We start from the raw sequence: 25,522 nt of genomic DNA, 5'->3' as shown, positions 1-25,522 counted from the left end.
TCCATTGATGGTTGTCTAATACAAATCTCAGATGTTAAATCATAGGTCAAGAAACTGACTATACCTATAAAACCAACAAAACCATGATTAACCTCTATCGCCTGAGATGTGCTCTCAAGTATTTGGTGCTAGTTGATCTTGGACCACACCAACTCTAAGATTTTTTGTGAGCTGTTTACTTTAATTTTATTGGTGTTCTCAATAAGACAACCAAGATTTTCTAGTATTAGAGCAATATCCTTTTTGATTTTTAATATATTTGAACTTTCAATGATTGGGTTGTATATGTTGAACTTTGGGTTATGTTATAACTTATAAACTAAGTTTTTCATGCTGTATAAGCCCTCCTCTAAAGGGTTCAAAAGAGAGGCATAAGCTAATCTGTATGCATTTATTTTCTTTTTGTTTATTCAAACCACCATTAAAATTACAATATGAGTAATATATTATATTCATTAAATAATTTTTTAATATATAAAAAAAACTGATACTCGTGTCTTTATTTTTCTATTAAACTCATTGAATTGAAATGTATGTTATAAACTAATTAATACTCCTTTGTCTTTTTTCCTTTGTCTCTCTTTGATTTTTTCACATATTTTATATTAAAATTTTAAATTTTTTTAATATAAATGTTACATACTTTTTAATACAAAAAATAAATGTACAATATAAAAAAGTATGAATTTAGGTGTTTAAAAATTTAAATAAAAATGATTTTACTAATATATAAATCTGTCTCATATTTTATGCACAAGTTTTAACTATCATAATAGAAAGTTTACCTCGTATTAAAATGAATTAGTTTCTGAAATTAAAAGAGGATGCAACTTCTAAGTTATAGGAGTCTTTAATAAACCTTTGGGTGTTGACCTCAAGATGTGGCGTATGGTTCAATGAACAAACAAGGAGACGTGACATAAGCTAAAACACCTTAATTTTTACAAATTAGTTAGCCTCGTTTTGTCATTATTGCTCTGCACGTTTATGCTTATTGTATGCAGGAAACCTTCATGAATCTCTTGTATGCATTGTTCCAAGATGAGAACGCAAATAATAATTGAAAAAGAAGATAAAATAATAAGCTTGTTTCACCAATCATCTAATTTATTCTTCAGAGTTTCAGGATTAGTATATATAGGCCTAAGGGACCAAGCCTGTTTCACAAATCGACCATGGCTCCAAAGGCTTCAGCTCTTTGCAGTATAGCTCTTCTCCTCATGCTCCTCTCCCCATCCCTTGCGAGCTTTCCTACCTCAGTTTTCAACTCAGAATCCATCTGCAATTACACCCCACATGCAGATTTCTGCAAATGGATTTTGCCCCCCAACAAGTTCACCACCATGTTCGACTATGGCAGGCTTGCAGTCCATCGATCTTTAGTTACTGCTCACAGTTTTCTTGGTTTGGTCAAGTATTTCCTCGGACTCCCTTCGACTTCGTTCTTGAGCACGATTTGGGCCCTCCAGGATTGCCAGTTTCTGGCAGAGATGAACGTGGATTTCTTGTCATACACTTTGGAAACTATCAATTCTAAGGACAGTCTAGATAGCTTCCTGGCTGATGATTTGCATACTTTGCTCAGCGCTGTTTTAACTAATGTACAAACTTGTCTGGAGGGGCTTGAGGCTACACCATCAGCTTCAAGTATCAAGAATGGTCTATTACCATCTATCTCTAATGGAACAAAGTTCTACAGTGTCTCTCTTGCACTCTTCAGGCAGGGTTGGATTCATGACATTACCAAATCGCTTACAGGAAGAAACTATGTGTTTTCCAATTTGGGAAATGGTAGAAATGCTCCTTTACCTTTGAGAATGTCAAGCCATGACCAAGCAATTTATGAATCTGCATGCGGACAGAAGCATGTTCAGACAGATGGGGAAGGGGTTTCAGTGAGTCAAGTGGTGCTTGTAAACCCTGATGGAAGTGGCAATTTTACCACCATCAATGACGCAGTGGCCGCAGCACCAGATAATACCGGTGACAGCAGCCAATACTTTGTGATTTATGTGGTTGCTGGCGTTTACGAAGAGTACGTTTGCATACCAAAGAAGAAGCAGAACCTGATGATGATCGGTGATGGTATTAACAGAACGGTAATCACTGGAAATCGCAACTTCGTCGATGGATCAACCACGTTCAATTCTGCAACATTTGGTAATGTAGAGATTTCAGCTTTCAATCATGTTTGCAAATATTCCGTACAACACATTTTTATTGAATCACAAACTCTCCTGCAGCTGTCGTTGGGAAAGGATTTGTTGCAGTGAACATAACATTGCGCAACACAGCCGGTCCTATCAAGCACCAAGCTGTCGCAGTTCGGAATGGGGCTGACATGTCCACGTTTTACAGTTGCAGCTTCGAAGGATACCAGGACACCTTATACGCTCACTCCCTTCGGCAATTTTACAGAGACTGCGACATTTATGGCACCATCGATTTCATATTCGGAAATGCTGCTGTTGTCCTCCAAAACTGCAACATCTACCCTCGACTGCCATTAGAAAACCAATTCAACACCATTACTGCACAGGGAAGGATCGATCCTAACCAAAACACAGGCATATCGATTCACAATTCTGTCATCAGAGCTGCTGATGATCTGGCCTCAACTAACGGGACCACGAAAACATACCTGGGAAGGCCTTGGAAGCAGTATTCAAGAACAGTTTATATGCAAAGTTTCATGGACAAGCTGATTGAACCTTCAGGTTGGAGTGAATGGTCTGGAAATTTTGCACTTGATACGCTTTACTATGCAGAGTATAAGAACAAGGGTCCAGGATCAAACACTGATTCCAGAGTTAGATGGCCTGGATTCCATGGGAATATAAATGAGATTGATGCTGCTAACTTCACTGTTTCCAACTTCATCCAAGGTGAAAGCTGGTTGCCTGCAACAGGAGTTCCTTTTGATGGGGGCTTGCATTATTGAATTACACCCCATTGATTTCCAGCTTTATTATTAATCTGTCTCTTGATTTTTTTTTTCTGACACACCATTTTTGAATTGCAATTAATTGTCACTTTTGGTTGTTAAATTTTACTATCTAAGATTGTTTTTTTCTCTATGTTATTAGTATTTTCTAATTAGATGTTTTGAATAATTATTACTCCCTCTGTCTCATTATGTTTGTTCTTTATTAAATTTTTTGATTGAACAAATTTAACTTTGATCATTATTTTTAATAAAATTTTAAATTATAAAATTTTTAAAAGTAAAATTTACAAATTTTAAATTTCAAGTTTTTCAGAACATATTATTTTATATCTTAATTTTATATAACACGTTAGAAAATAATTATCAAAATTCAGTTCACTTGATAAAAAAAATCAAACAGAAACAATAGGATAATGGAAGTATCTAATAATATGATTTCAATATCACAAATCCATAACTTCGATAAAATTTAATCCAATAAAGTCTTATGATCACTAATAATTTTAACTTTGACCAAAAGAAAAAAAATTGATGATCTATTTTATTAATTTTTTTTAATGAGATGAGAGAAATCAAATCTTTTCTTTGTGGATAGTGGAGTCTAATTAAAGGAAAAATAATCAATTAACATTGCTTGCATAGCCAACGGCTGAATTAATATTTTCCTTTAGAAATGAACGTAAACTTTGTTTTCAATTTAATTAAAATCCTTATGCTAAAAGGAAAAAATTTTTTAATTGTTTACCTCCAGCAATATTTTTATCTTAATAATTATTTGCTTAATGTTATGCAAATTTTTTTTATCTATTCCCAACATCTTAATCATGAATTTAAAGACCTATCAATGATTTTATTTTAGTTTGTACCCAAAAAACTGAGAAAGAATTGATTTTATGCTACATGAAGAGCCAAATATATGAAGTAAAGTTTATGTTAAATAGGATTTCTTTCTTCTTAGAAATTTTTAATTAATTTAATTAATTTACATAAAGTATGAATAAAGAAAGATGAGTTGTGCTCTGCTTACCAAATAATAGAGAATATATATAGATGAAAAAGTCAAATGGTGAAATTAAACAAATTTAATACAAATTAATTAAGTTGGATCATAATGGTATAAGTATATAGTAAATATCCCTTGTTAACCAAAATTTTAAAAGCATTGTTCCTATTGATTTATAATTATAACCCTCCATTTCAAATTCAAATCCCATCCTTTCAGCAAATTATTAATTAAAAAAAAAAGAAAATCAAGCATTGCATTATGAGGTTGATTATGTTTTATTAAAATGACATGATCTTCTATCAATAAACTTTTTTTTGAAATAATCATTAATTTTTTTGGCTTACATAAATTTGATTATCTTTAATAAAAGATGAGCTGGAAATATCGAAAATTCGAGTAAAAGATGAGTTGGATTCTGTTCCATTACTTTTTCGACTAATAAGTAATAGTGGGAATATTTTAAATAAATCCAATTATGAGGAACCGAATTCAATAAAAGATAAAGATTTGTATAATTAAAAATAGAATATTAGAAAAATTTATAAATTTCAAATAATTTAAATAGGGAGAAGTGTTGCCAAATTTTAAATCCACATGTAAATTTGAAAATAACTATTTAATCTAATATAAAAATGTGAAACAATGTAAAAGAGCTAGCTGTAAAATTAATAAATCATAGCTAGAGAGATGAAAAATGATAAAATCCCTTTGAACAATAAATACTACTTTGAAATATCAAAAACAAGAAACAAATCTAAAAATTAATACCAAAAGATTATTTAGGGTCAACATTAATCAAAATTAAACTATGGTCAAAGATATAATGAAGTCTTGACCTCAAATAATATATACATATATACACAAATTATTATAAAATAATCAAAATTAATTCTAAGGAGTATCTCATGCCATCTAATTGAATCACTTTCAAGTATATTTCATGCTTATTTACGATCGATTATTAGTTGGGTATCTTGTGAATCAAAAAAGCATGACCAATAAGATAATAATTATTTAGTGAAAAACAAAATTCATGGTTGAATATGAGTTTAATTCAAATTAGAGTTCATAATTCAAATAAATGGTAAAAGCTTAGTTCAATCCTCAACCACATGCACCAAATCAGAATGGTAATTAATAAAACATAAACTTCATACTGAAGTGAAAGTTAAATCTGATTATCACAATGATAATTGATAAACTCTTAAACCCTAAACAGGGATTAAAGCCTAAGAGACAAATCAAGTCCTGGATCATCATCCTGACGATTATCACTTTCTGATAGATCCATTTTTGACAGAAAATCACGGCTGCTTGTTGGCTTCTTTGCTGCAATGCTTGAAGCCGCAGCAGCCATGGTTGGCAAAGTGCTACTCCTCGGAGCCTGGAAGTTCTCCATCATGATTCCTCCATGGCCGAAACGGCAGCCCAGGGTGGTCCAAGGGTAAGCAGGAGCAGGCTTATGAATCATTGATTCCATTCTTGTCCCGAGAGCCCTGTTGAAAGATCCATAGAGAGAGGCCTGAGAGAGGCTTGAATAAGAGTAGTAAGGGTACTGTCGATGCCCCAAAGCCCCCGAATCCAACTCTTTACGTCGTTTGGCGATCGCACGTTCTTGTTTATGCGCATTCTGATGCCCTCCAAGGGCTTGAGAGGTGGAGAACTCTTTCTTGCAAAAGCCGCACGTAAAAGCCCTAGCTTTCGACTTGGTCTGCTGCTGCTGCTTATTTGCTTGAGATGAACCCATACTAGAGAGTTTGAGTTCCACCTCAGAGCCATGAATCATCTCATCTCCGGAAAACTTCGCACCGAGTGAAAGGTGCAGACCTGATCTAACCTGGTTGGACTGATAATCATGAGATTCCTGAACAACAACAACTTTCTCTTTCAGTTTGGCCATCATGTTTCCATCGATACCACCGCCTTTATTTTGACTCTCTCCCGAGGCTGCTGAGATATTAGATGTATCTGAAGAACATGGTTTGCCACTAAGGGTTTCCATGGCTGCTTTTGATTGATGTTTGGGTCTTTGGAGAAAAAAAAAAGGGCTTGGTTTGTTGGAGGAGATTGGAAAGTGAAGATGTTCTATTTATTGATGGGTTTATTTGAAAGTGTATCTTTGAAATTATGGTAGAATATCTCATTGTAGCAGAAAGCATTAAAGAGATGACTAAGCTTGTCAAGATTTTGAACCAGAAGAGTGTTTACCATAACAATTATTCCAAATATATTCTCAACTAAATGAGCAAGTATAAGTAGAAAAGTAATTAATAAATAGTCACAACCTTCTACATAAAAACATAAGATCACACTCAAAAAGTAATTTGCTTTAATTCTTATTTTCTTTAAAAATTTATCATATGGAATTCTGTACATTGTATCTTTAACTCCTGATATGGTGAGTATTAATTAAGGGGGTGAAGCAGAAAAGGCAGGCTAACAAATTAAGTTTATGCAAAGTTCATAGAATTATATATGCAGGTTGTCAATTAAGTTTGGTAAGTGTTATGTGAGAGTTCATGTAATAATGTTCATGAAAATTTAAGTAAAAAATTATTATATATCAATAAATTGGACATGTAAATATATTGTGTATATATATCTCCAACATGTTTCCATTATCACGGGGTCATTACTCTTTCTCCCATAAACGCGCTTATGGGGTGTGCAACATATCGTTTATAAAGAGTTCAGGACCTCCCGTTCCTATCTGATGTGGGATAGAGACATTTTCCTCGTGACACTCTCTCCCACCCGATTCCGGCAACGTCTTCGTTGTCGTCGGCCACCCTGCCTATCCTAAGTCCCCTGGCCGGGGTGCTTTGGAGTGAGTCAGATAAGGTCTGGTCTGCTCTGATACTACTTGTCACGAGGTCATTACTCTCTCTTTCATAAACGCGCTTATGGAGGTATGCAGCACACCACTTATAAAGAGTTTAGGACCTCCCGTTCCTGTCTGTGGGATAGAAATACTTTCCTCGTGACACCATGCCTTGGTTGAAATTTTATTTGAATTTTTGTTGTCTTTATGATCATGATTATTGAGACTTAACTACTTATTAATTACAAAGTAAATTTTTGTCGCAAACCGTGAAATTCATGTTATAAAGTGTTTTTTAACTTTTCTCTAAACGATTGGTCCAAATTTAAATTGAAAATTGTTTGACGGAGTTAGTTTTATTGGAAAAATATATCTTTTTTTATGGTAAAATATTAAAGATGCTCTGGGTGGATGATATTGCAGAGAATGCTTTTCATGGCTTTGAGCTGTCAGTTTCCTTAAAAGCCATAGATTTCTTAATTACAGTTATCTCAAATCCATTGAGACCTGTTTGGTCAATGGTCAATTAACTATAATTGAGAGAGGGAAAATGCTTAGATAGCTTTTGCAGCCTCTCATTTTTGGGAAACGCTTGACAATTTTGTAGCTTGTCATTGATTTGACTCTCCAAGCCTCTTCCAAACCTTATGTTTCTGCACCTAAAAATAACCAAAAATCTAAACCATTTAAGCTTTTTTTTATTAATCTTTCCTATAATTCTTATAAGACTCATCAAGAATCACACTCCAGAGGGGCTTTTTGGCTTCGAATTGGAGTTGGCCATCGAATTTGCTGTCCTCTCGTTTGCATTTGGGCAGCTCTTGGTGCCTAATAGGGGGACTTTATGATCAACTAGGAACAAAAAAAAAAGAAAGTGGGTTTATTTTTTATTCTTCTTCTTCACTTTCTTTTTTTCAAGAGAGAAATTCCCTGTCTTGAAAGGTATTGATCAGGAGCTGCTTCATATAGATATTAGAAAATGGCAAGTACTGATGATGGACAGAGGAAGAAGAGAATCGCGATCATTGCGGTTTGTTCTTTCCTCTTGGTGGCCATGGTGGTTGCTGTGACAGTCGGGGTTAGCATCAATGACACCAGCTCCGATGATGGAACCAGCAATAGCAGTAAAAGTTCTCAGGTATCTGCCTCCGTGAAGGCCATCAAATCCGTTTGCCAACCGACAGATTTCAGGAAAACATGCGAGGAGCAACTCCGTGCTGAAGCTGGAGATACCACAGACATCAAAGAACTTGTCCAAGCAGCATTCAAGGCCGCAATGAAGTTTGCATCTCAAGCTGTCCAGAATTCTACGACCTTGCGGGATCTCGAGAAAGATCCAAGAACGAAGAAAGCTCTAGATGTCTGTAAACAACTAATGACCTATTCAATAAAGGAGCTCAAAAAATCATTTGACCAGATTGATAAGTTGGATATCAACAAGTTCGATAGAATGTTGGCAGATTTAAAGATTTGGTTGAGTGCTACCATCACCAACCAACAGACTTGCTTAGATGGATTCAAAAATACAACGTCAAACGCTGGAGAGAAAATGAAGAAGGCATTGAATGTTTCCATGGAACTCAGCAGAAATGGGCTTGCTATAGCCACTGAGATGTCTGCAGTGCTTAAACAATTAGAAATTCAAGGTGTAAATCGTCGCCTGCTCCAGGAAAACCTTCCTGTTCTCGGCCATGGCGACTGGTCGACCTATTTAGATATTCCCATGAGCCGTCGTCGTCGTCTACTCCAAGACAATGAGCCACCTGTTATTGGCCATGGCCAATTTGAGATTCAGCCTGGAGTTCGGAGGCTCATGGCTGCTCATCCATCTAGAATCAAGGCTGACATCGTCGTCGCCAAGGACGGGAGTGGAAACTTCACGACCATCAACGCTGCAATGAGCAGCATCCCCCTGAATGCTACCAAGCCTTTCGTGATATATATCAAGGAAGGAGTTTACGAGGAGAATCTCGAATTCGGTTACAAGATGACGAATGTGGCGTTGATTGGAGATGGTAAAGAGAAAACCCGTATCACTGGCCACCTCAACAATGCTGATGGTGTTCCCACCTTCAGGACTGCTACAGTTGGTATGAATCTAAGCCTTTGCTTCACGAAGAGAAATGTTTCCCTTTCTTTCTTCATTTGTTTAACAAATTGGTATGTTTGCATGCAGCTGTTAATGGAGACTACTTCTTTGCTAAAAACATTGGGTTCGAGAACTCAGCCGGAGCCGCCAAATTCCAGGCCGTGGCTTTGTTGGTCATATCCGATTTTTCAGTCTTCTATAACTGCTCCATGGATGGCTACCAGGACACCCTTTACGTTCACAGCAAACGCCAATTCTACCGTGATTGCACCATCACCGGAACGATCGATTTCGTCTTCGGCGATGCAGCCGCAGTTTTCCAGAACTGCACTTTCCTGGTCCGTGTTCCACTAAATGGGCAGCAATGCATCGTCACCGCCCAAGGCAGAACCGACGCTCGTCAACCAACAGCCATTGTCATCCAAAACTCCACCTTCACTGCTGCTCCTGAACTGGTTCCTGTCAAGGACAAGTACCCCACATATCTCGGCCGTCCATGGGGCAATTTCTCAAGGACAATCATCATGGAGTCTTACCTCGATGACCTGATCAAACCCGAAGGGTGGGCAATTTGGGATGGTCCTTGGGGCCTGAACACTTCCTTCTACTCAGAATTCAACAACCATGGCCCTGGCTCTAACAAGACAGGCCGTGCCACATGGCGTGGGATTAAGAGAATTTCACAGGCGATCGCATTCGGATTCACACCCGGAAAGTTCATCAATGGTGACGCCTGGATAAAGCCTAGGAGAGTGCCTTACACCCCAGGATTTTTCAGCACTAACTCAACAAATGTGCAAGCGCAATATAAAATGCGATCGAATTCGAGGGTAGCTAATTGAGAAAGCTAAGCTTTCTGCTTGTTGTATAGCCCAAGGTTTCAGCTCGAGGAACAGATCTCACTTTGACCCCCAAAAAAACAAAAAAACACGTCGTTAGATCATCAACATTTCTTTTGTGACTTTCACAGCTTCATTCGATTTTCTTTCTCAAATTCTCTATGTACGATATGCTTATAAAAAATATTTCAAAGGATTAATTATCAAAGGAAAATGTTAACATTTTTGTCCCTATTGACACTGGTCAAGGTGAAAATTATAAAAATATTCAAATTAATATCGAACCAATCGATAGATGTTATTTTTGTTAACACAATACCAACAACATTGATTTATTTATAATAAGGTCAAGAAAGTTTTATTTAAATTTATTCTCTTTTTAAACAATATTAAAGATCCTTTCCCTAATCAACACGATGTATTGAAGATTTTACTCGCAAAATAGAATAAGTGCTTTTATTTTTATTAACCGAAACCTAGATAAGTTATTAGAAACAGATAATGGCTTTGAGGGGAATGCAAATGAATTCAATGATATATTAAATTATGATACATGCCTTGATAAATATATATAGTACACACGATTAAGATTAAGATGGAGTTTTTTAAATAAAAGAGACAAAAAAGGAAAAAACAACACATAAAAGGCTTTGTACAAGTAGTAAAAAGTAAAGAGAAATTAAGTAGTCTATAAATAATTTTATCAAATTCATTTGTTTATGGATATATATATATATATTAAATGATCACATACATTGAATTAAAATTTTGATTCATTCATAATTTTTCTTAGTCAAACACATATATTATAAACCATCATAGTAAAAAAAAAAATTCTAAGTATAACATTTTCATACCATATATATCCACTAAATAAACAAGTCAAGGATATTCTTCACTCAAATTTTTAAAAATTAATTTTCATAAAATAGAAGAATTAAATTATTTTATCTATATTTTAGACAAATCGGTATTTCATTATTGATGTATTGATGAATTTTTTTAAATTGTTGACTAAATAACATTATTGATTTAAATATTTTTGATGAAATAATTTTGTCAAAACAAATATTTTAATGAAATATCGAATTTTTTTAACGAAAATTTCCATCGAAAATACTTGTATATTTTGTAGTGCTTGTACCATTTAAGAAAATATAAAACTTTTTTTAAAAAAAAAATTGATGAAATAGACTTTTTAGTCCTTTTTGCCCTTTAAGAAAGCAATAAAGAGATATTTATTTAGTTTATTTAGTTATATTAAAAAGATATTAGTGAAATTAGAGTGTTTTGCCCTATTCCCAAACGTTTTCCAAATCTCAAACCCCAAATCTCTCCATTGTGCGACGATGGCGGCCTCTTCGTCCTCGGCTACCTCCCACTCTTCCTCAGAGTCCTCGTCCGACTCGTCTTCCTCTCACGCTAAACGGCGTCGTCATCGCAGCAACCGCCGCGACAGAGACAGAGATTCTCTCAAGATCCGGAAGAAGAGTCGTTCCTTAGGTAAACGGCGTCGTCGAAAGCATCGCCGCCATTCCTCCGACGACTCTTACTCTTCCTCCGACTCCGATTACACCAGGTAAAAAAAAAGAGGAGAAAATCAATTATCTGGAAACAAAAATCATCCTTTTGTATTATTTGTTATAATTGCTGCTTAATATTAGCAATTAAGCGATTTAACTAAGATTTCATAAAAATTTTGACCTTTTTAATCTGGGATTTTAGTTGGAAATTTTCTTTGGTGACCCTTTTCATTATTTTTTCTTTTCTCATGTTAAGATTGTGAGGAATTGCTTAATCTTGTTTCTAACTTCAATTTTTTGCTGGTTACAGTAAGAGTAGGGAGTAAAGAGTTGTAGTCAATATATTTACATTTTTTTAACTATAATATGGGGCTGGACGCTTGAAAATTAATCAAAGTTATAGGCTTATGCTGTATATCTAATGCTTGTGGTTATCAATCAAGGATATAATTGCCTGTGCTTGTTGCCATCAGATGAAATTTGTTAATAGTACAATGGTTTTGATTTGTATTATTATGGGTTTTATACAAATGAAATCTGAAAGTATGCGGTGCATTAAAGGTAAGGAAGTGTGAATTTCTGTTGTGTGAAGGTTAATGCATGATTATATTTCTTGCCTTCACGATTGCCTCTATAGGTTATCTTTTAATACCTTTATATTTGTACTTGGATGATCGGGAAATTATATGCTGCTATTTGGTTATTTAGTATTTTGCCCACTAAGTACCTTCACTGCTTCACATGTATACTTGTTTGATGAGTTTCCTAACATTTTATGGCTGCTGAATTATAGCAGAAGTAACAGTTCTTCAGATAGTGAGCACGAGTCAAATCATTCAAAGAGGCACAAGAAAAGTGACAGGCCAAAGAAGGTGATTCTCTGGCTCTCCATTTTTCTTCTCATTTTAATGCAGTGTCTCATTTTATTACCATTTTGCATTTCAGTCGAAGCAAAAAGAACAGAGCAAGAGTCATCGACATAAACGTCCCAAGCACAAAGTTAAAGAGGTAGGCCACTATTGACAATGTTTGCATTCTTCCCTCCATATGAATGTATAATTATTTATACATGTCTAAGTTATCAACTTGCAAAGTGTTGGTTTTATTGGGGATTTTGTTCATTTTTTCTTGTTTATCCATCTGCTTGGACAGTAGTAAAATTTTTAATCATTAGGTTCATTGTTTAAAATCTTATGGATAACTAGCAAAGTTTCCAGCATTCATTATGTTTGAAAATGCTTCCAACATGACATTTCTGAGGTGCTTATAATACTTTCTGCCCGTTCTATGGATTGGCTCTTTGAAATTGGAGCTGGGGTCTGTGACATGATGACTGGGTGCAATTGACTTGGATTATTTTTCTGGGTCGGGTTTGTCCTGGCAATCGGAGCTATATATAGAAGCTGCAGGATGAGGGAAGTAGCAGCCCTGTGCAGCTTTCTAAGGTACTTCATTGCACTTGTGGTTCATGATATGCCATCTCTCTCTTTCATACACTAACCGTCATATGCTTTATACAGTTTCTTGGGCGTGACAAGGATGATAGTGTACGCCGTAGTGCTGTCTCTGGCAAAAAGGCAAGTGCATCTTCTTCTTGTTCTTTTTGTTTATGTTGAGGATGGGGGTTTCTGTTGTTTCAAATGTTTTGTCCAAAAATAGTGATATAGGCACATGTGATAATTCTTACTCTGCTATTGTTGTTGTTGTATTCTTTCTAGATTCTGTTGAAACTTGACAAGTCAAAGGAGGATAAAGCGGCCGAGAGCAAACGAAATGAATTATTGAAGTTCTTAAACGCTAGTTTTGATTGACTTGATGCAGCTGAAGTTCAAATTGTCTTATGAAGGTAAGATCAATGGACTGCGTTAGACCTTCTCAGATTAAAGTCCAAGTATCTTTCTGAAGGTCAGGTTATTATGCTTGAAGTCACCCTCATAGGTCATGTTTTCCATCAGTCCTGAGGGATGTAAGAATATTGGTAACCTCAGCCTTGAGAAGTTGTATTTTATAATGAATTCCTCAAATCTCAGTGTTGTATTTTATGGATTTGGTGCTTTCCTTCATATATTGACTTTATGTGATCAAATTTTATATATTTGATGAGTATTTGAGAAGCTTGTCACCACATCTATTTGATTATGGCATCAATGATTTCCAAATTGACAAGTTCCTTGTGAATCTGTTGCTAGTCAACCTGCACGATATGCAGGTTGAAAATCATTTCTCAAGTTGGCATATTTATACAAACCGAACCCATGGACACCCAATGTAAGTTGAATTTACAGGATTTAAAGATGAGAGACATTGGTGGCTTTTATCTCCCTCTTAACTCATTCAAGTGAATAACTTAAGAAAAGTGTCTCTTACTATTCTTCTTATGAGCTAAACTAAATATGTTTGGGATTCGTCATGTTATGTTAAATTTCTGTCAAACACTTGTCCAAAAGAAAGTAGTTTTTGTTGATAAATAGATGTGGTTAAGAACCCTTAATCCTCAAAGCTTAATAGTAACAGAAAGATTTTCATATAATTGCTCCCTTCAAACCAGATGCAGAGACTAATTTTTACCCATCCGAGCCATTTTTTATGCCTGTGCGATGACCGGAAAAGAATACAGAAATAAAAGAGCGCAAACGAGGGTATTACAGTCATTAAGCATGTCCTGGTTTTACCAATATAAGGGTGGTCTGAAGGCCAGAACAGAACCAGTGCACTATTTTCTTGGTTAGGGTTTATCTTTGTTGAAAATCTTTGTAGACGCCGCCCTGAAGTTCTGAAACTTTTGAAAAGATCATTTTTTTTTCAACTGTAAGATTTGGGTTATGTTTTTGTTCGCACATAGTTCTTCTTGGGAATCCACTGTCTCAGTGAATGATGCCTAGGATTTTATCTGTGCGTAAAGCAAAAAATTTACTTTTGATCCTTTCTGCTTGAGCCTTCTCCCTGTTTGTTCATGGAGATGTGCTCCAATGTTATTGGATTACATTCTCTCATTGAAAAGACGTTTTCTGGGTTTTTGGAACTGAAGGGTTTTCTGGGTTTTCGAAAGTGCAGAGTTTTCTGGGGGAAAAGGGTTTCTTTCTGGCGTTTCCTTTTGGAGTTTGAGCAGAGAAAAAAGCAGAGCATATTAAATTGAGATTGAGCTTAGAAATCAGGGAAACAAGAAACTGAAAGCAAAGCAAAGAAAATGGTGAATCACAGATTGGACAGATGTTTACCACGGCAAGCCTAAGATTGACGAAGCAAAATGAAGAAATTAATACTAAATTTGCCATTATACTATGATTTATCAATATATTTTGTCACTGATTTTTGGACAAAAAGATATAAGAAGAGATTACCAGATGTTATATGCAGGCTAAAGACATTGTTCATATTCGATATGACCTGGTTTTACCTTAATCCTAGGTTTACATGGCCCTGCAGCAGAGCCATGCCAGCAACCGCACAGGCATTAAGAGCATCATAGCTTTTAGAAATTAGAACCCAAAGCTGCAATCTAGTTTTTCAAGTTTGGGGAGTGACCGAATCAGGGCATCGGGGTGCTGTACGTTTTGGCCTATCAAAGGATTGAATGTGGCCTGATTGTGAGAAATGGGAGAAAAAGTCCAGAAAGGAATGTGATTTTCATGTTCTTCTCGTATGATTGGTTGAGTTTCACTGCGTTGTTACGGTTGCATTATTAAGGATTTATTAATAAGGTAGGTTTTAGTTATGGGCTGCTATCATAAATTGTTAAAAAGAGTTTAAGATTCTCCCCTTGGGGTTAGTTGAGGATGTGAATTGCCTCTGGCATTCACTCAAAAGGAAGGAGGGACTACTCCTTCACCACCCAACCCACTGAATGCTGTTTAGGCAATTCCTTTCCTCCTCTTGCCTGTTGGCAATGGAGAGTAGGTCCCAATGTTTCTTTTCTGTTTACAAAGTAATTAAGTTTAAATTTCAAATGACGTTATGCTCACCTCTCATTTAAAGCTCAATAATTAACTTCTCAATTTAACCTTTATTCATCAATTAGTTATTAATGTTACGAGATTATTATTTTCTTTTCAAATGATTAATTTATTGACATGTGAAACATACATGTTTATAAAATTAAAAATTTTATTTTTGTTTATATAAAATAAGATTTGGTAATATTCTCTCTCATTTAAATTTAAATTTACTATACGTTAATTGAGAATTGAATCACCTTATTTACTTTATCGAAGTAATTGACCTAACATCAAAATCAAATTTGAGTTGGTCTATGAATCATTACTCTCTTTTCAAAAATATTAACTTATGGGAGTGAATAATATTCCCATTTATAAACTCAAAACCGTTCGATTATCTATTTAATATGAGATTTCATGATGAATATTGCACCTCAATTCTTTAATTTGTTTAAAGAACCAATAAATATGTTGCAGCTGGTCCAATCTTAATTCATATTCTTCAGGGAATAATTGTTGTATCATGAAAAAAAAAATGTGAATACTAGATATAAACCCTTACAGCTCGACGGGAATCAGATTTGCAGGTCTTTGTCACCTCAAAGACAGCAGAATAGCCATGGAAGTCATATGATCTTTACCAATTTCTTACCCTAAAACGGCTAGAAGGAAATATATCACGGGGTGTGCAAGTTAGCAAAACCCAATCGCCTGAGAATCATCATCTCTACTGTGAAGGAAAAGAAGCAATGCTAGTTTGTGCTTAGCATTTACGCCTGCATGCTTTGGACCAAAGGAATCCTGGCCTTCGAAAGTCGAGCAAAGCCTATTCCCGAAGTAGTAACGTAAGTATTGAACATTTTCCGTTGCCTACATTTACTCCCCGACAGCCCAATAACTCCCACCTTGGAAACCTTTCTCGCTTTTTGCTTTGTATATCTGGTACCATCACCTTCGGTGAAGAGAAAAATATCAGAGAGAGAGAGAGAGAGAGAGATGGAAGGAATACAGCACAGGATGATGAATGTCAATGGGATAACAATGCATGTAGCAGAAAAAGGGCAAGGACCGGTGATCCTCTTCCTCCATGGCTTCCCTGAACTTTGGTACACTTGGAGGCATCAGATTCTTGCTTTAAGCTCACTCGGATACCACCCTGTTGCACCAGATCTTCGTGGCTATGGCGACACTGAAGCTCCAACTTGTATCACTAGCTACACTTGCCTGCACATCGTTGGTGACCTCATTGCACTCATTGACTCTCTCGGTGTAGAGCAGGTGTTTCTGGTTGCTCATGATTGGGGTGCTATAATCGGATGGTACCTCTGCATGTTCCGGGCCGATAGAGTCAAGGCTTTCGTGTGCCTTAGCGTCCCATTCATGCCAAGAAAACCAAAGATGAAGCCTGTGGAGAGCATGAGACTCTTCTTTGGAGAGGACTATTATATTTGCAGATTTCAGGTGTTTGTTTCTTACATTTACAGATCCTTGCTATGGGTATGTAGGTGAATATAAACAACTGAGATATTCTTGAATCTTGTTGTAGGAACCTGGAAAGATTGAAGCAGAGATTGCTCATGTTGGAACTTCAGAAGTGCTAAAGAAAGTTCTTTCCAGTCGGGAACCAGGACCCCCTAGCCTGCCTAAAGACAATGCTTTCGGTATCAAACCAGATACCCCAGTGACCTTACCGTCTTGGTTCTCAGAAGAAGATCTTAGCTACTATGCCAACAAATTCAATCAGAACGGGTTCACTGGCGGGTTGAACTACTACAGAGCTTTAGATTTGTACGTTACCAGGAAAAAAATTTCATCGAATTCTGGTCTTCTTTATGGTAAAACATCCGAGTTACACTTTTTTTTTTTTTTTCATGTTTGATTTCTCTCTGTTTGCTGCAGAAATTGGGGGCTGACAGCACCATGGACTAACGTACAAGTGAAAGTACCGGTGAAGTTCATTGTGGGGGATCTTGACAGCGTCTACACTACCCCCGGGATCAAGGAATATGTACAAAGTGGTGGTTTCAAAAGAGACGTGCCTCTGTTAGATGAAGTTGTGGTAATGGAGGGGGTTGGTCATTTCATCAACCAAGAAAGAGCAGAGGAGATTAACTCTCTTATTTATGACTTCATAAAAAAATTCTGATCTAGCTTTGTTTATCTACTCTTTTACTTGTCAGCTTTTAGTGTGGTTTTCACGAGATAGAAATGAATAAATTCTCAACTCTCATGAGCTCAAATCGGCCTTGTTATCTCTTATCAGAAATTTGACCATGTCTCGTGTTTGAGGTTAATGAACTGAGTTCAGACTTCTGGTAAAATGTTTACCCATTCTGCTGCAATTTCAAGAAATCTGTTCCCCTTGACAAAGCTTATCCGTACAAATTCTGGCATTATTCATGTTAAAACATCCAATATATTTTGTTTTCCATCAGAGATGCATGGATGGTTCCTCTGTTTACTGTAGAAAGATTAAGAGTAGGCTAACCTATCCTGGAATGAAAGTGCAAAACTCCCTACTTTCTGGATCTGATATGGTTTACAATCTGAGCATACATGGCTAGGTTTTCCAACAGAAAACTGCACCTAATTTTGGTTCAGTGCAAGAGTGGCTAATGGAGAAAAGTCAGTATAGACACCTTGACTACAATCCCAATAATAAGTGCAGCATTAACCAGAGAATAATTCCATAGTAAAATATATCTCGATTTAAAATGCTTAAACACACTCGACTTTGTAGCATGGGAAAGATTGATCCTCAAACCGGCCATTAAACAATTCAGGAACATGAAGTAAACATAAGCAAGTAAACAACTGACAGAGAAACCTAAAGTCTAGCAAAATTTGGTTTGCAGTAATAAATGACAGACAGGCCTCACAATGAAATACTAAAGTCATCTTAAACCCTAAATCCCTTGCTGTTCCTTCTTCCTCTAGCCCTCTCAAACTTCCTTCCCTTTGAGCGCACATATGGCTTAGTGTGGCTGTGAGGCACACCAGGAGCCGGACCAAAGTGTTTAACTGCTTCACGGGCATTCTTTGGACCTCTGAGGAGAACCTGCAATTCCACCCAAAGTAGTTCTTAGAAATACAGAGAATGGTTTTGTTCCATAAGGCAACAAATAGTAAAAGAAAGCAGACAGATTTCCTTCAAGGCAAGCAAGACTATGTGGACTTCACTTCTGGATTTAGGCTAAATACGAAAACATTTAACAAGATAGAATCGACCCAGCAGAACATATCTCAATTCTATTCAAAAGTTGCATCAAATTCTATGTTTGTAAAACGTGAAACACACAAGATGGAGAAAAGCTCAACTGAGTTGAATTGACTTTCAAATGAAACTAAAATAAAAACATTGAAGTAGAATCAAACAAAGAATTTACTAGTAAATTAATTAAAAGAAACATATCATCCATATACTCACAAAGGAACTCTCACACACTACATTCACATTGTAATGAGATCAGCTTCCACATATTATATGTTCTCTAGAAAACTAGTTTTATGTGTTGGATGGTGCATGAAAATATCATCAGCAATTGAATTGCAAAAAGTTTTAACAAAATGGAAAAAGTAGAGACCAAAATTTGACAAAAAGCAGAAATCAAGCGCCAAAAGAGATCAATAACAAATCAACCAAATGAACATCTATATTTGAACAAAAATAACAATACCAAGGACTAACTAATGCCTGAAAACAGCCAAAGAATTGCAGCAAAAGAATATCATACCGTGTTCTGACCCAAAGGAGCCCTCAAAGCAAGCTGGTCAAAAGTCAAGCATTCTCCACCAGCCTTCTCAATCCTAGCCCTAGCAGTCTCAGTAAACCTAAGAGCTGTAACCTTCAAAGCTGGAACCTCATAAACCCTTATATCATCTGTCACTGTCCCAACTACCACAGCGATCTTATCCTCCTACATTTAATTTATATATATATAAACGAATTAAACCCCAAAGCAATAACAATTTGAAGGTCCTAAAAAAGCTCAGATAAATATAAATACAATAAATAAAAAAATACCTTTCCCTTCATGAACTCAATAAGCCTAGAGAGGGACAGTGGAGGCTTGTTAACTTTGCTCATAAACAAGCGTTTCAATATCACAGCGTTGAATTTGCTCCCAGTTCTTCTTACAAGGAAACGATACAGCTATAACTCCCAAAAAAATTAAAAAATTTAGATAATTTATTGAAAAAAAAATGAAAACATTTTTATGCATGATGGAACATAAAAGTGAGACCTTGACGAGGAGTTTGAGGTAAATATCATCGGATTTGGGGGCTGTCCTCTTGGACTTCTTGCTCTTACCTCCTGCAACTAAATCGATCCCCTGTTAATAAACAAAAACAAAAGGAAAGATTAGAACTTTCTTTGTTTCGTTGCTTGTTAAGACAAAGAAAAATCTGGGAAATCTGGGAAGAGACCATTGCCGAAGGATTTTGGTGGTTTGCAGTGGGGAGGCGCCGAGAATGATGAAGAAAGACACGCTGAACAAGAAATGAAAGAGAGGGCTAGGGTTTTGAAGGGCATTTTATGTTGTCAGGTTAGGTTTTGTCTTGCTGCGGTTGGGCTTATTGGTTTAGATGGTGGTCCTTTCTTTATACCCTACACGTGTTATCCACAAAGTTGATTGATATTATGGGCAGCCCAATTATTGTATGCGTTGCGGCTCCCAATTGATCAATTACTATAAAGAAAAGGTTTTTTTTTATTATTTTCCTTCATTTTTGCAGTTAATTATTTTAATTCAAGCTTTGAGTTTTTTTATTTTTTGAACTATAGATGAATGGTTAATCAATGTTTAAATCATAATTGTTAAATCGAGACATTATATCGAATATCGATAGTATATAATTATTCAAGTTTGCAAGGTGGTGAGGACATAGTGTAATCCATGCAAGACAAATGGAGGAGTTTTTGGTATATCACAAATCTCTTTTTCTTTTGTTTCACTCCAAAATCCTCAGCCATACTTTGGATTCTGGGAAAGAAAAAGATGACATAAAGCAGTTAGCTTTAGATTGAAGAGCTGCATAACATGGAAGGGGTCCTACCTGATGAGATAAAGGCCTGAGCAGAGATCATCACAGCCTTAACACAAACAAACATTTAGCAGCCATTTTGTTTCAATCCAAATTGTTGCAGATGGAGGAGATGCAAAAAAGTCTTATGGTTTAATTGGCATTCATTGCAAAACCCTGTTCCAATATTTGCCAAATTACACGAAATATGCAATAATAACCTGATCAAAGCACTGATTTATATTGAAAACAAGATTTCTCTACAGCATACATTAACATAAGGGAAAAGAGTCATGGATTAAAGTAATTCCTTCAGCTGGATATAAACAGCCAAAAAGAGAGCAAAACTGCAGTGCAGGGCCGAACCACGATTATGTAACTTCTTTCTTCAACTCTCTCTAACTTGTTCATAGCTGGCACAGCAGTTGTTCCTGGAAGATGCTCATTCTAGCCGCTCCATCTGGAGATATGAGAAAATAAGGCATGATTTATTTCAACTTCGAAAGTAACCTAATATTTTAAAAATTTCAACAAGGTGGTGGTATATTGTTAGCCAAAAAAGGCTGTTCGAAGTCAAGTATACGAAATATACTCCAACTTATGGCAGAATTACCAGCATAAGATCAATTACACAACCATGGGAAATAATAGGTGATATAAGCTAAGCTGAAATACGCAAGATTCAGAATCTGAATACCTACTTCATGCGCGTTGCAATAAATTAGCACCAAAGAAAGAAAAAGTTAGGAATAATCAAATATTTTGACATTGGTGACATGCGAATGCTTCTACCAGACATAGGATATTCAATTGAACATACAATTAAACTATAAATAACTTCCAAAAACAACATAGTTAAGTATAAACACCTTCCATAGACCATCATTAAGATAATGCATGTTGTCTACCCCAATTCCCTTGTTGATTGCCCTTCTGCAAACCAATAAAAAGCACAACTTGTTAATCAGAGTAAAAAAGAATGAAGACATAGTTATTATGGCCTAACAACAACATTTAGCTAGCAAGGTGTTAGTCAGTTTGGAAGCAGAAAGCATGTAAGCAGAGGATAAGAACTACATAGAAAAAAAATTTTAAAACTAAGAGGTATGATGAAACAACAGACTGCAGCCTAGCATAGCTAAGTAATGCCATGTTCTCTGCCACATTACTCTCCTTTGGGCCAGGAGGTAGAAGTTACTTGGCTCTTCAATTCAAGTTTGGTAATCCATTTACCTGTAATGCTCAGAAAGGACTAGAATAACTCACATGTCTTTAGCTGACATTTTGGTAAAGCCAATAGCAAGAGCATGTTGTTTTCCCTCTGCCATTATCGCCTAAAAGGATTAGTTTCACAAATCAGATATTGAGAAAATGTAAAACAGAAACATATGGACTGAGACATAGAAGGTGATTAATACCACAGGAGTTTCTGCATCCACTTCATCATCCAAAGCACCACCAGGGGATGTAAGACCAGGACACATTATGTTAGCACCAGCAAGGACAAATCTTATCGCACCGCGATCCACTTGCAACTTTTTCATTATGTTTGGATCTGCAAAGCCAAAATACAGATGGTTATATTTTGACTTAGATAATGATGGGGTGCACTTAAAATGCACAACAAAGTTAACAGATGTCTACATATGAGAGTATATCACAAAATATTATAGAAGAGAATGGAGATTATCTTGGTTAGATATTTATAGTTCACCAGAGCTAAGAAACAATCAGATAATCAGTTACAAAGTCATCCTATTATTTAGTCTAAATATCACTCAAATAAATAAGGATCAAAATAAGCCCCTCATGGAAGAAGCATCATTCCACTTTAGAAAAATAACCAATTAAGAAGTAGCAGAGCTACAATTTATGAAAGGTACAATGAAGAAAAACTTACATTGGTGAAGGAGTCGGAGGGTAGGCATGTACGGTCCATCACGAATATTGAAGAATAGTGGAACACTATTCACCAAAACCAGATTTAAATGGTTTTGACTGCAAAAGAGTGAAACTGTGAGCATCATGTCTCAGGTATGCATGCTAGGACACAAACGTTTGATTAAGATCTAACTTGCAGGAGCAATATTAAAAGAGCAACAAACCATTTTGCAACAATTAACGGGGCCTTCTTTGGCAACAAATCATCCAAAACTGGCTCAAGTCCTGGGTACTGCATAAATGCATCAATGCAATAAACAAAACAATAATGTGAAGTAATTTCAGAATTCAACTGTTATGACAATTTGTAAAACCAAAATAATCACAAAGTAGTTTTATACCTCCTCTGCAATGCTTTGACGAATTTTTCGTTGCACAGATGCTTTGACTTGGTTTTGTGAAGAAACATCTTCAGATGAAAACCTACAAAACAACAAACATTTATAAAATATGAATAAATTGCGATGCTTACTAAACATAACTCAAACATCAAATTAAAACATTGATGATACCCTTAACATAAAGTATTCATCAAATGATCTTAGCTGTCAGTAATTTCAACGGTTATACTTCTTGCAAATGGTCAAAAACTTGTTAAAATCCACAGTTTGTCCATGCAAATCACTCACCTACTATCACCTATGGAAAAGCATGATTAACCATAACATGTAACGAAAACAGGTAATCAACTTATTTTCAAAAAAAAAAAAAAAACAGGTAATCAACTCATAGGCAAGGTTTACTACCCTTAAATGGCAAGACCAACGGGCACATAATATATTTCCAAAAGACATGTTCTATGCCAGCTTACCAAAATCTTAAAAATTGTACACCAGCTCAATATATCTATATATAAGAACATCCAAAGCATTCTCATATTAGCAAAGCTCCTTCACTATAGAACAATGTTATCAAAAACGAAAAAAATCAATATAAGGTGCTTCCTCATTTAGCTATCTTTCCGCAGAACAAAAACAATTCTTGCAAAGCTGCAAACCAATTCTTGCCCAATGCTTTACCTATCCTTCAAAGCATTAAAAAGCTTGCATAGATACACCAAGAATATATATTCCAAAACCCAATTACAGCAACCAAAAATTTTCTCCATTGCTTAGTAACACCAAGAAGATGTAATTATATAACCCAATTAAACAAATCCCAGTCTTTCCCAGGACTTTAAAGTGTCTGAGCCAAAACAAATTCCAGTTCTTGATCATGCAAAGAAAAAGATATTACCAGTTGAAAAGTTCAAAAAAAAAATTCTTTCCACCCAGAAACAAAAAGACAACTAGAGATAAGCAAACATCCTCAATCAAATGCAACATTTAAAGCAAAACTCAGAACCTTAAAAAAAAAAAAACCAAGAAAGAAGATTACTTTTTGAACATCTTGGTGAAAACTGCAAAAACAAATGGTTTGAATGAGGATCTGAGTTTGGGATCTCAAAACCTCTGCCGCTGGCTGTAGCACTTAACTATATGGAGTCAGTACAAATAGTTCGCACTTCAGCCGCGCCCCACGCGTTGGTATCAAGCCAATCTTCGTCTTTCGCCGAAGCTTACTGCTTTGTGTCATCAGACCCAAAACGAGAGAAGAAGAAAGGCACTTGGGTTGGGCTTCGGTTTTGTCTAATTGAATCTTTATGGGCCTCTAGCAGGCCCAAAAATAGCCCAAAGTAGCTCATTTTAAATTCAAATCATAACTATTTTTGAGATAAAATACTCTTACTTTTAAATTTTAATCAAAATTATAAAAAAATATATTAATTTTTAAAATAAATATCCTGCCTTAAAAAAATATTTTTTATTAGATACATAAGTTTAACCGTTAATCAATCATTAATATTTTCGTTAACTGTGATAATAAAAAAAAAAAAATTTTACTATTAATTAATTTTTAAAATTATTATTATATAATTTTTTTACTTTTTTATTAATTGAAAAAACCCCTCCAAGATGGGAAGCACTCAAGCTCCCTTGCAGAGTGCTCCTTGGGGAGTCCCGATCTTAAGAGCACAAGTGCTCCCCTCTGTTGGGAGCACCGATATGGTGTTCCCTTGGGTGCTCTCTTTTTTGATTCATATCTTTTTTAAATTTTAATATTTTAAAAATATAATAATAATTTTTAAATTAATAAAAATATATATATTTTAATCTTTTCTTAATCCCTACTAACAATATTTGTATTTTTAGATAGAGTGTTTATTTTAAAAATTAATAAATTTATTTAAAATTTTGATTAAAATTTATGAAGTTAGATTATTTAACTTTTTTTTGTAAAATGAAAAATAATATTCAATAAATATTTTTTATGACTTGAAAAATGATGATTTCGGGTTTTCAAATATGAACTTCATATTAAAAAAATTACCGACTAATTATAAAAAATAACTCTTATAAATAATTAAAATCGAACAATTACGTTTCGAGATAAGATTTTTATTATTGACATGTCGATACTATAGACATAAAAAATGATAGAATTAACATGCCACCAACATAGTGATGAAGACAGTCCCGGTGAAGGTTTAAAGCCTAAATAAATTTTTGTTTAATGGTTATTAGCAGCTCAAGGATCACATCAACATTCACAAAAACTTTGGCTTACCTGTCTTTGATATTGACTTACACAATTTGAAGAACCCTAAGAGTGTAGACATGCCTTGTGTCACGTCTATTATAGGTTCCTCAAATGCTTTTCCTTTCCGATTTCAGGTTAGAAAACTGTATATATCTGAATTAGATATATGTCTGGTTATCGAGATAACACGTGTTAAGAAAAATTAGGCATAGACCATGTTAGTTGTACTCGGATAATCCAAACTTTTCATCATTATAAGAGGTATACGTATTTGTCTTCGCGTTTTAAATTGTATGAAAACTCGGATACAACTTTGTCTTCACCGAGGGCGCCCTTTACCAAAAAGAAGAGAAGGGTTAGGACAGAAACTTGTGATTGGTATGGAATCTTTTAGTATAATCCACAGACCTTTCACCGCCAAAGTAGGTAACGCATATGCAAGAGGACCGAACTCCCAACTTTTGGTCTTGATTTTCTCTTTGAAATGAACATACATTCAAAAGGAAATGGAAGTTAGAAAAAGCATGTCAAGACAGATAAGTCATGTTAACTACAAGGTGGTCGACATCTGTCCTGATCAACGAAAGTAGATATTATGAAATGATTTGCAGACCAAAACGTGGCAAAATAAGACATGGATTTGGTGTCGGAATCATACGGTGCAAAAGATTTATCTCCCCCTACCTCAGTACGAACACAAATATCCTGACTCTGGAACAGCACCCCCATTTAATTGCTTCAAGTGCTAGCTCCTTCCTCACTTTCCTTCATTTCCTTCAACTACCCTCCTCTGCTTTCAATGGCTAGCTTGAGCTT

General features: G+C 35.5%; 6 protein-coding genes and 1 pseudogene across 8 annotated transcripts; 4 read left to right on the top strand and 3 right to left on the bottom strand.

Annotated features, from left to right (window-relative positions):
* Positions 1-1,175: 1,175 nt before the first annotated feature.
* Positions 1,176-2,941, top strand: LOC110415836 (pectinesterase pseudogene; annotated as a pseudogene).
* A 2,234-nt stretch (positions 2,942-5,175) lies between these two features.
* On the bottom strand, positions 5,176-5,955 carry LOC110415841 (uncharacterized). Its single transcript, XM_021427592.2, has one exon. The coding sequence runs from the start codon at positions 5,953-5,955 to the stop codon at positions 5,176-5,178; it is 780 nt and encodes a 259-aa protein (XP_021283267.2).
* A 1,562-nt stretch (positions 5,956-7,517) lies between these two features.
* Positions 7,518-9,936, top strand: LOC110415835 (putative pectinesterase/pectinesterase inhibitor 28). The gene is made up of 2 exons (XM_021427587.2): positions 7,518-8,864; positions 8,951-9,936. The coding sequence occupies exons 1-2, from the start codon at positions 7,754-7,756 to the stop codon at positions 9,703-9,705; spliced, it is 1,866 nt and encodes a 621-aa protein (XP_021283262.1). The 5' UTR covers positions 7,518-7,753; the 3' UTR covers positions 9,706-9,936.
* A 1,029-nt stretch (positions 9,937-10,965) lies between these two features.
* Positions 10,966-13,350, top strand: LOC110415842 (uncharacterized). Of its 2 annotated transcripts, none has more exons than XM_021427595.1 (6): positions 10,966-11,281; positions 12,022-12,097; positions 12,171-12,233; positions 12,626-12,670; positions 12,746-12,802; positions 12,944-13,350. In XM_021427595.1, exons 1-6 carry the CDS (start codon positions 11,052-11,054, stop codon positions 13,034-13,036), a joined length of 564 nt encoding a protein of 187 aa, XP_021283270.1. In that variant the 5' UTR covers positions 10,966-11,051; the 3' UTR covers positions 13,037-13,350. The 2 variants fall into 2 exon arrangements, with proteins under 2 accessions (XP_021283270.1, XP_021283269.1); XM_021427594.1 differs by having other exon boundaries at positions 12,019-12,097.
* Positions 13,351-15,949: 2,599 nt separating this feature from the next.
* Positions 15,950-17,424, top strand: LOC110415840 (alpha/beta-Hydrolases superfamily protein). The gene is made up of 3 exons (XM_021427591.1): positions 15,950-16,621; positions 16,707-16,948; positions 17,060-17,424. Exons 1-3 carry the CDS (start codon positions 16,157-16,159, stop codon positions 17,304-17,306), a joined length of 954 nt encoding a protein of 317 aa, XP_021283266.1. The 5' UTR covers positions 15,950-16,156; the 3' UTR covers positions 17,307-17,424.
* Positions 17,425-17,845: 421 nt separating this feature from the next.
* LOC110415843 (Ribosomal protein L18e/L15 superfamily protein) lies at positions 17,846-19,740 on the bottom strand. The gene is made up of 5 exons (XM_021427596.2): positions 19,589-19,740; positions 19,405-19,494; positions 19,185-19,313; positions 18,895-19,077; positions 17,846-18,218 (listed from the first exon to the last, which is right to left on the bottom strand). Exons 1-5 carry the CDS (start codon positions 19,589-19,591, stop codon positions 18,060-18,062), a joined length of 564 nt encoding a protein of 187 aa, XP_021283271.1. The 5' UTR covers positions 19,592-19,740; the 3' UTR covers positions 17,846-18,059.
* Positions 19,741-20,319: 579 nt separating this feature from the next.
* Positions 20,320-23,708, bottom strand: LOC110415844 (pseudouridine synthase and archaeosine transglycosylase (PUA) domain-containing protein). 2 transcript variants are annotated; one of them, XR_002445121.2, is made up of 8 exons: positions 23,504-23,708; positions 22,468-22,549; positions 22,291-22,358; positions 22,086-22,183; positions 21,604-21,740; positions 21,452-21,506; positions 21,055-21,118; positions 20,320-20,645 (listed from the first exon to the last, which is right to left on the bottom strand). XR_002445121.2 is itself a non-coding variant. In XM_021427597.2 (8 exons), the coding sequence occupies exons 1-8, from the start codon at positions 23,512-23,514 to the stop codon at positions 20,628-20,630; spliced, it is 546 nt and encodes a 181-aa protein (XP_021283272.1). In that variant the 5' UTR covers positions 23,515-23,707; the 3' UTR covers positions 20,320-20,627. The 2 variants fall into 2 exon arrangements, 1 of the variants encoding a protein (XP_021283272.1); XM_021427597.2 differs by having other exon boundaries at positions 21,452-21,519; positions 23,504-23,707.
* Between the last annotated feature and the right edge of the window lie 1,814 nt (positions 23,709-25,522).

Source organism: Theobroma umbraticum, unplaced genomic scaffold (assembly GCF_002168275.2).
Source record: "Theobroma umbraticum cultivar Fairchild unplaced genomic scaffold, ASM216827v3 scaffold_147.0, whole genome shotgun sequence".
NCBI lineage: Eukaryota > Viridiplantae > Streptophyta > Magnoliopsida > Malvales > Malvaceae > Theobroma > Theobroma umbraticum.
This window is presented reverse-complemented; position numbering and strand designations above follow the sequence as displayed.

Coding starts and splice junctions, on each gene's coding strand:
- LOC110415841 (XM_021427592.2), bottom strand. CDS start 5,955: ATGGAAACCCTTAGTGGCAAACCATGTTCTTCAGATACATCTAATATC.
- LOC110415835 (XM_021427587.2), top strand. CDS start 7,754: ATGGCAAGTACTGATGATGGACAGAGGAAGAAGAGAATCGCGATCATT. Junction 8,865..8,950: donor CTTCAGGACTGCTACAGTTG/GTATGAATCTAA, acceptor GTTTGCATGCAG/CTGTTAATGGAGACTACTTC.
- LOC110415844 (XM_021427597.2), bottom strand. Junction 22,184..22,290: donor CCGTTAATTGTTGCAAAATG/GTTTGTTGCTCT, acceptor ACTCTTTTGCAG/TCAAAACCATTTAAATCTGG. Junction 21,119..21,451: donor AAAATGTCAGCTAAAGACAT/GTGAGTTATTCT, acceptor ATTGGTTTGCAG/AAGGGCAATCAACAAGGGAA.
- LOC110415840 (XM_021427591.1), top strand. CDS start 16,157: ATGGAAGGAATACAGCACAGGATGATGAATGTCAATGGGATAACAATG. Junction 16,622..16,706: donor ATTATATTTGCAGATTTCAG/GTGTTTGTTTCT, acceptor ATCTTGTTGTAG/GAACCTGGAAAGATTGAAGC. Junction 16,949..17,059: donor TACTACAGAGCTTTAGATTT/GTACGTTACCAG, acceptor TGTTTGCTGCAG/AAATTGGGGGCTGACAGCAC.
- LOC110415842 (XM_021427594.1), top strand. CDS start 11,052: ATGGCGGCCTCTTCGTCCTCGGCTACCTCCCACTCTTCCTCAGAGTCC. Junction 12,098..12,170: donor AAAGTGACAGGCCAAAGAAG/GTGATTCTCTGG, acceptor TTTGCATTTCAG/TCGAAGCAAAAAGAACAGAG. Junction 12,234..12,625: donor CCAAGCACAAAGTTAAAGAG/GTAGGCCACTAT, acceptor AGCTATATATAG/AAGCTGCAGGATGAGGGAAG.
- LOC110415843 (XM_021427596.2), bottom strand. Junction 19,078..19,184: donor TTGAGTTCATGAAGGGAAAG/GTATTTTTTTAT, acceptor AATTAAATGTAG/GAGGATAAGATCGCTGTGGT. Junction 18,219..18,894: donor CTCCTTTGGGTCAGAACACG/GTATGATATTCT, acceptor GTGGAATTGCAG/GTTCTCCTCAGAGGTCCAAA.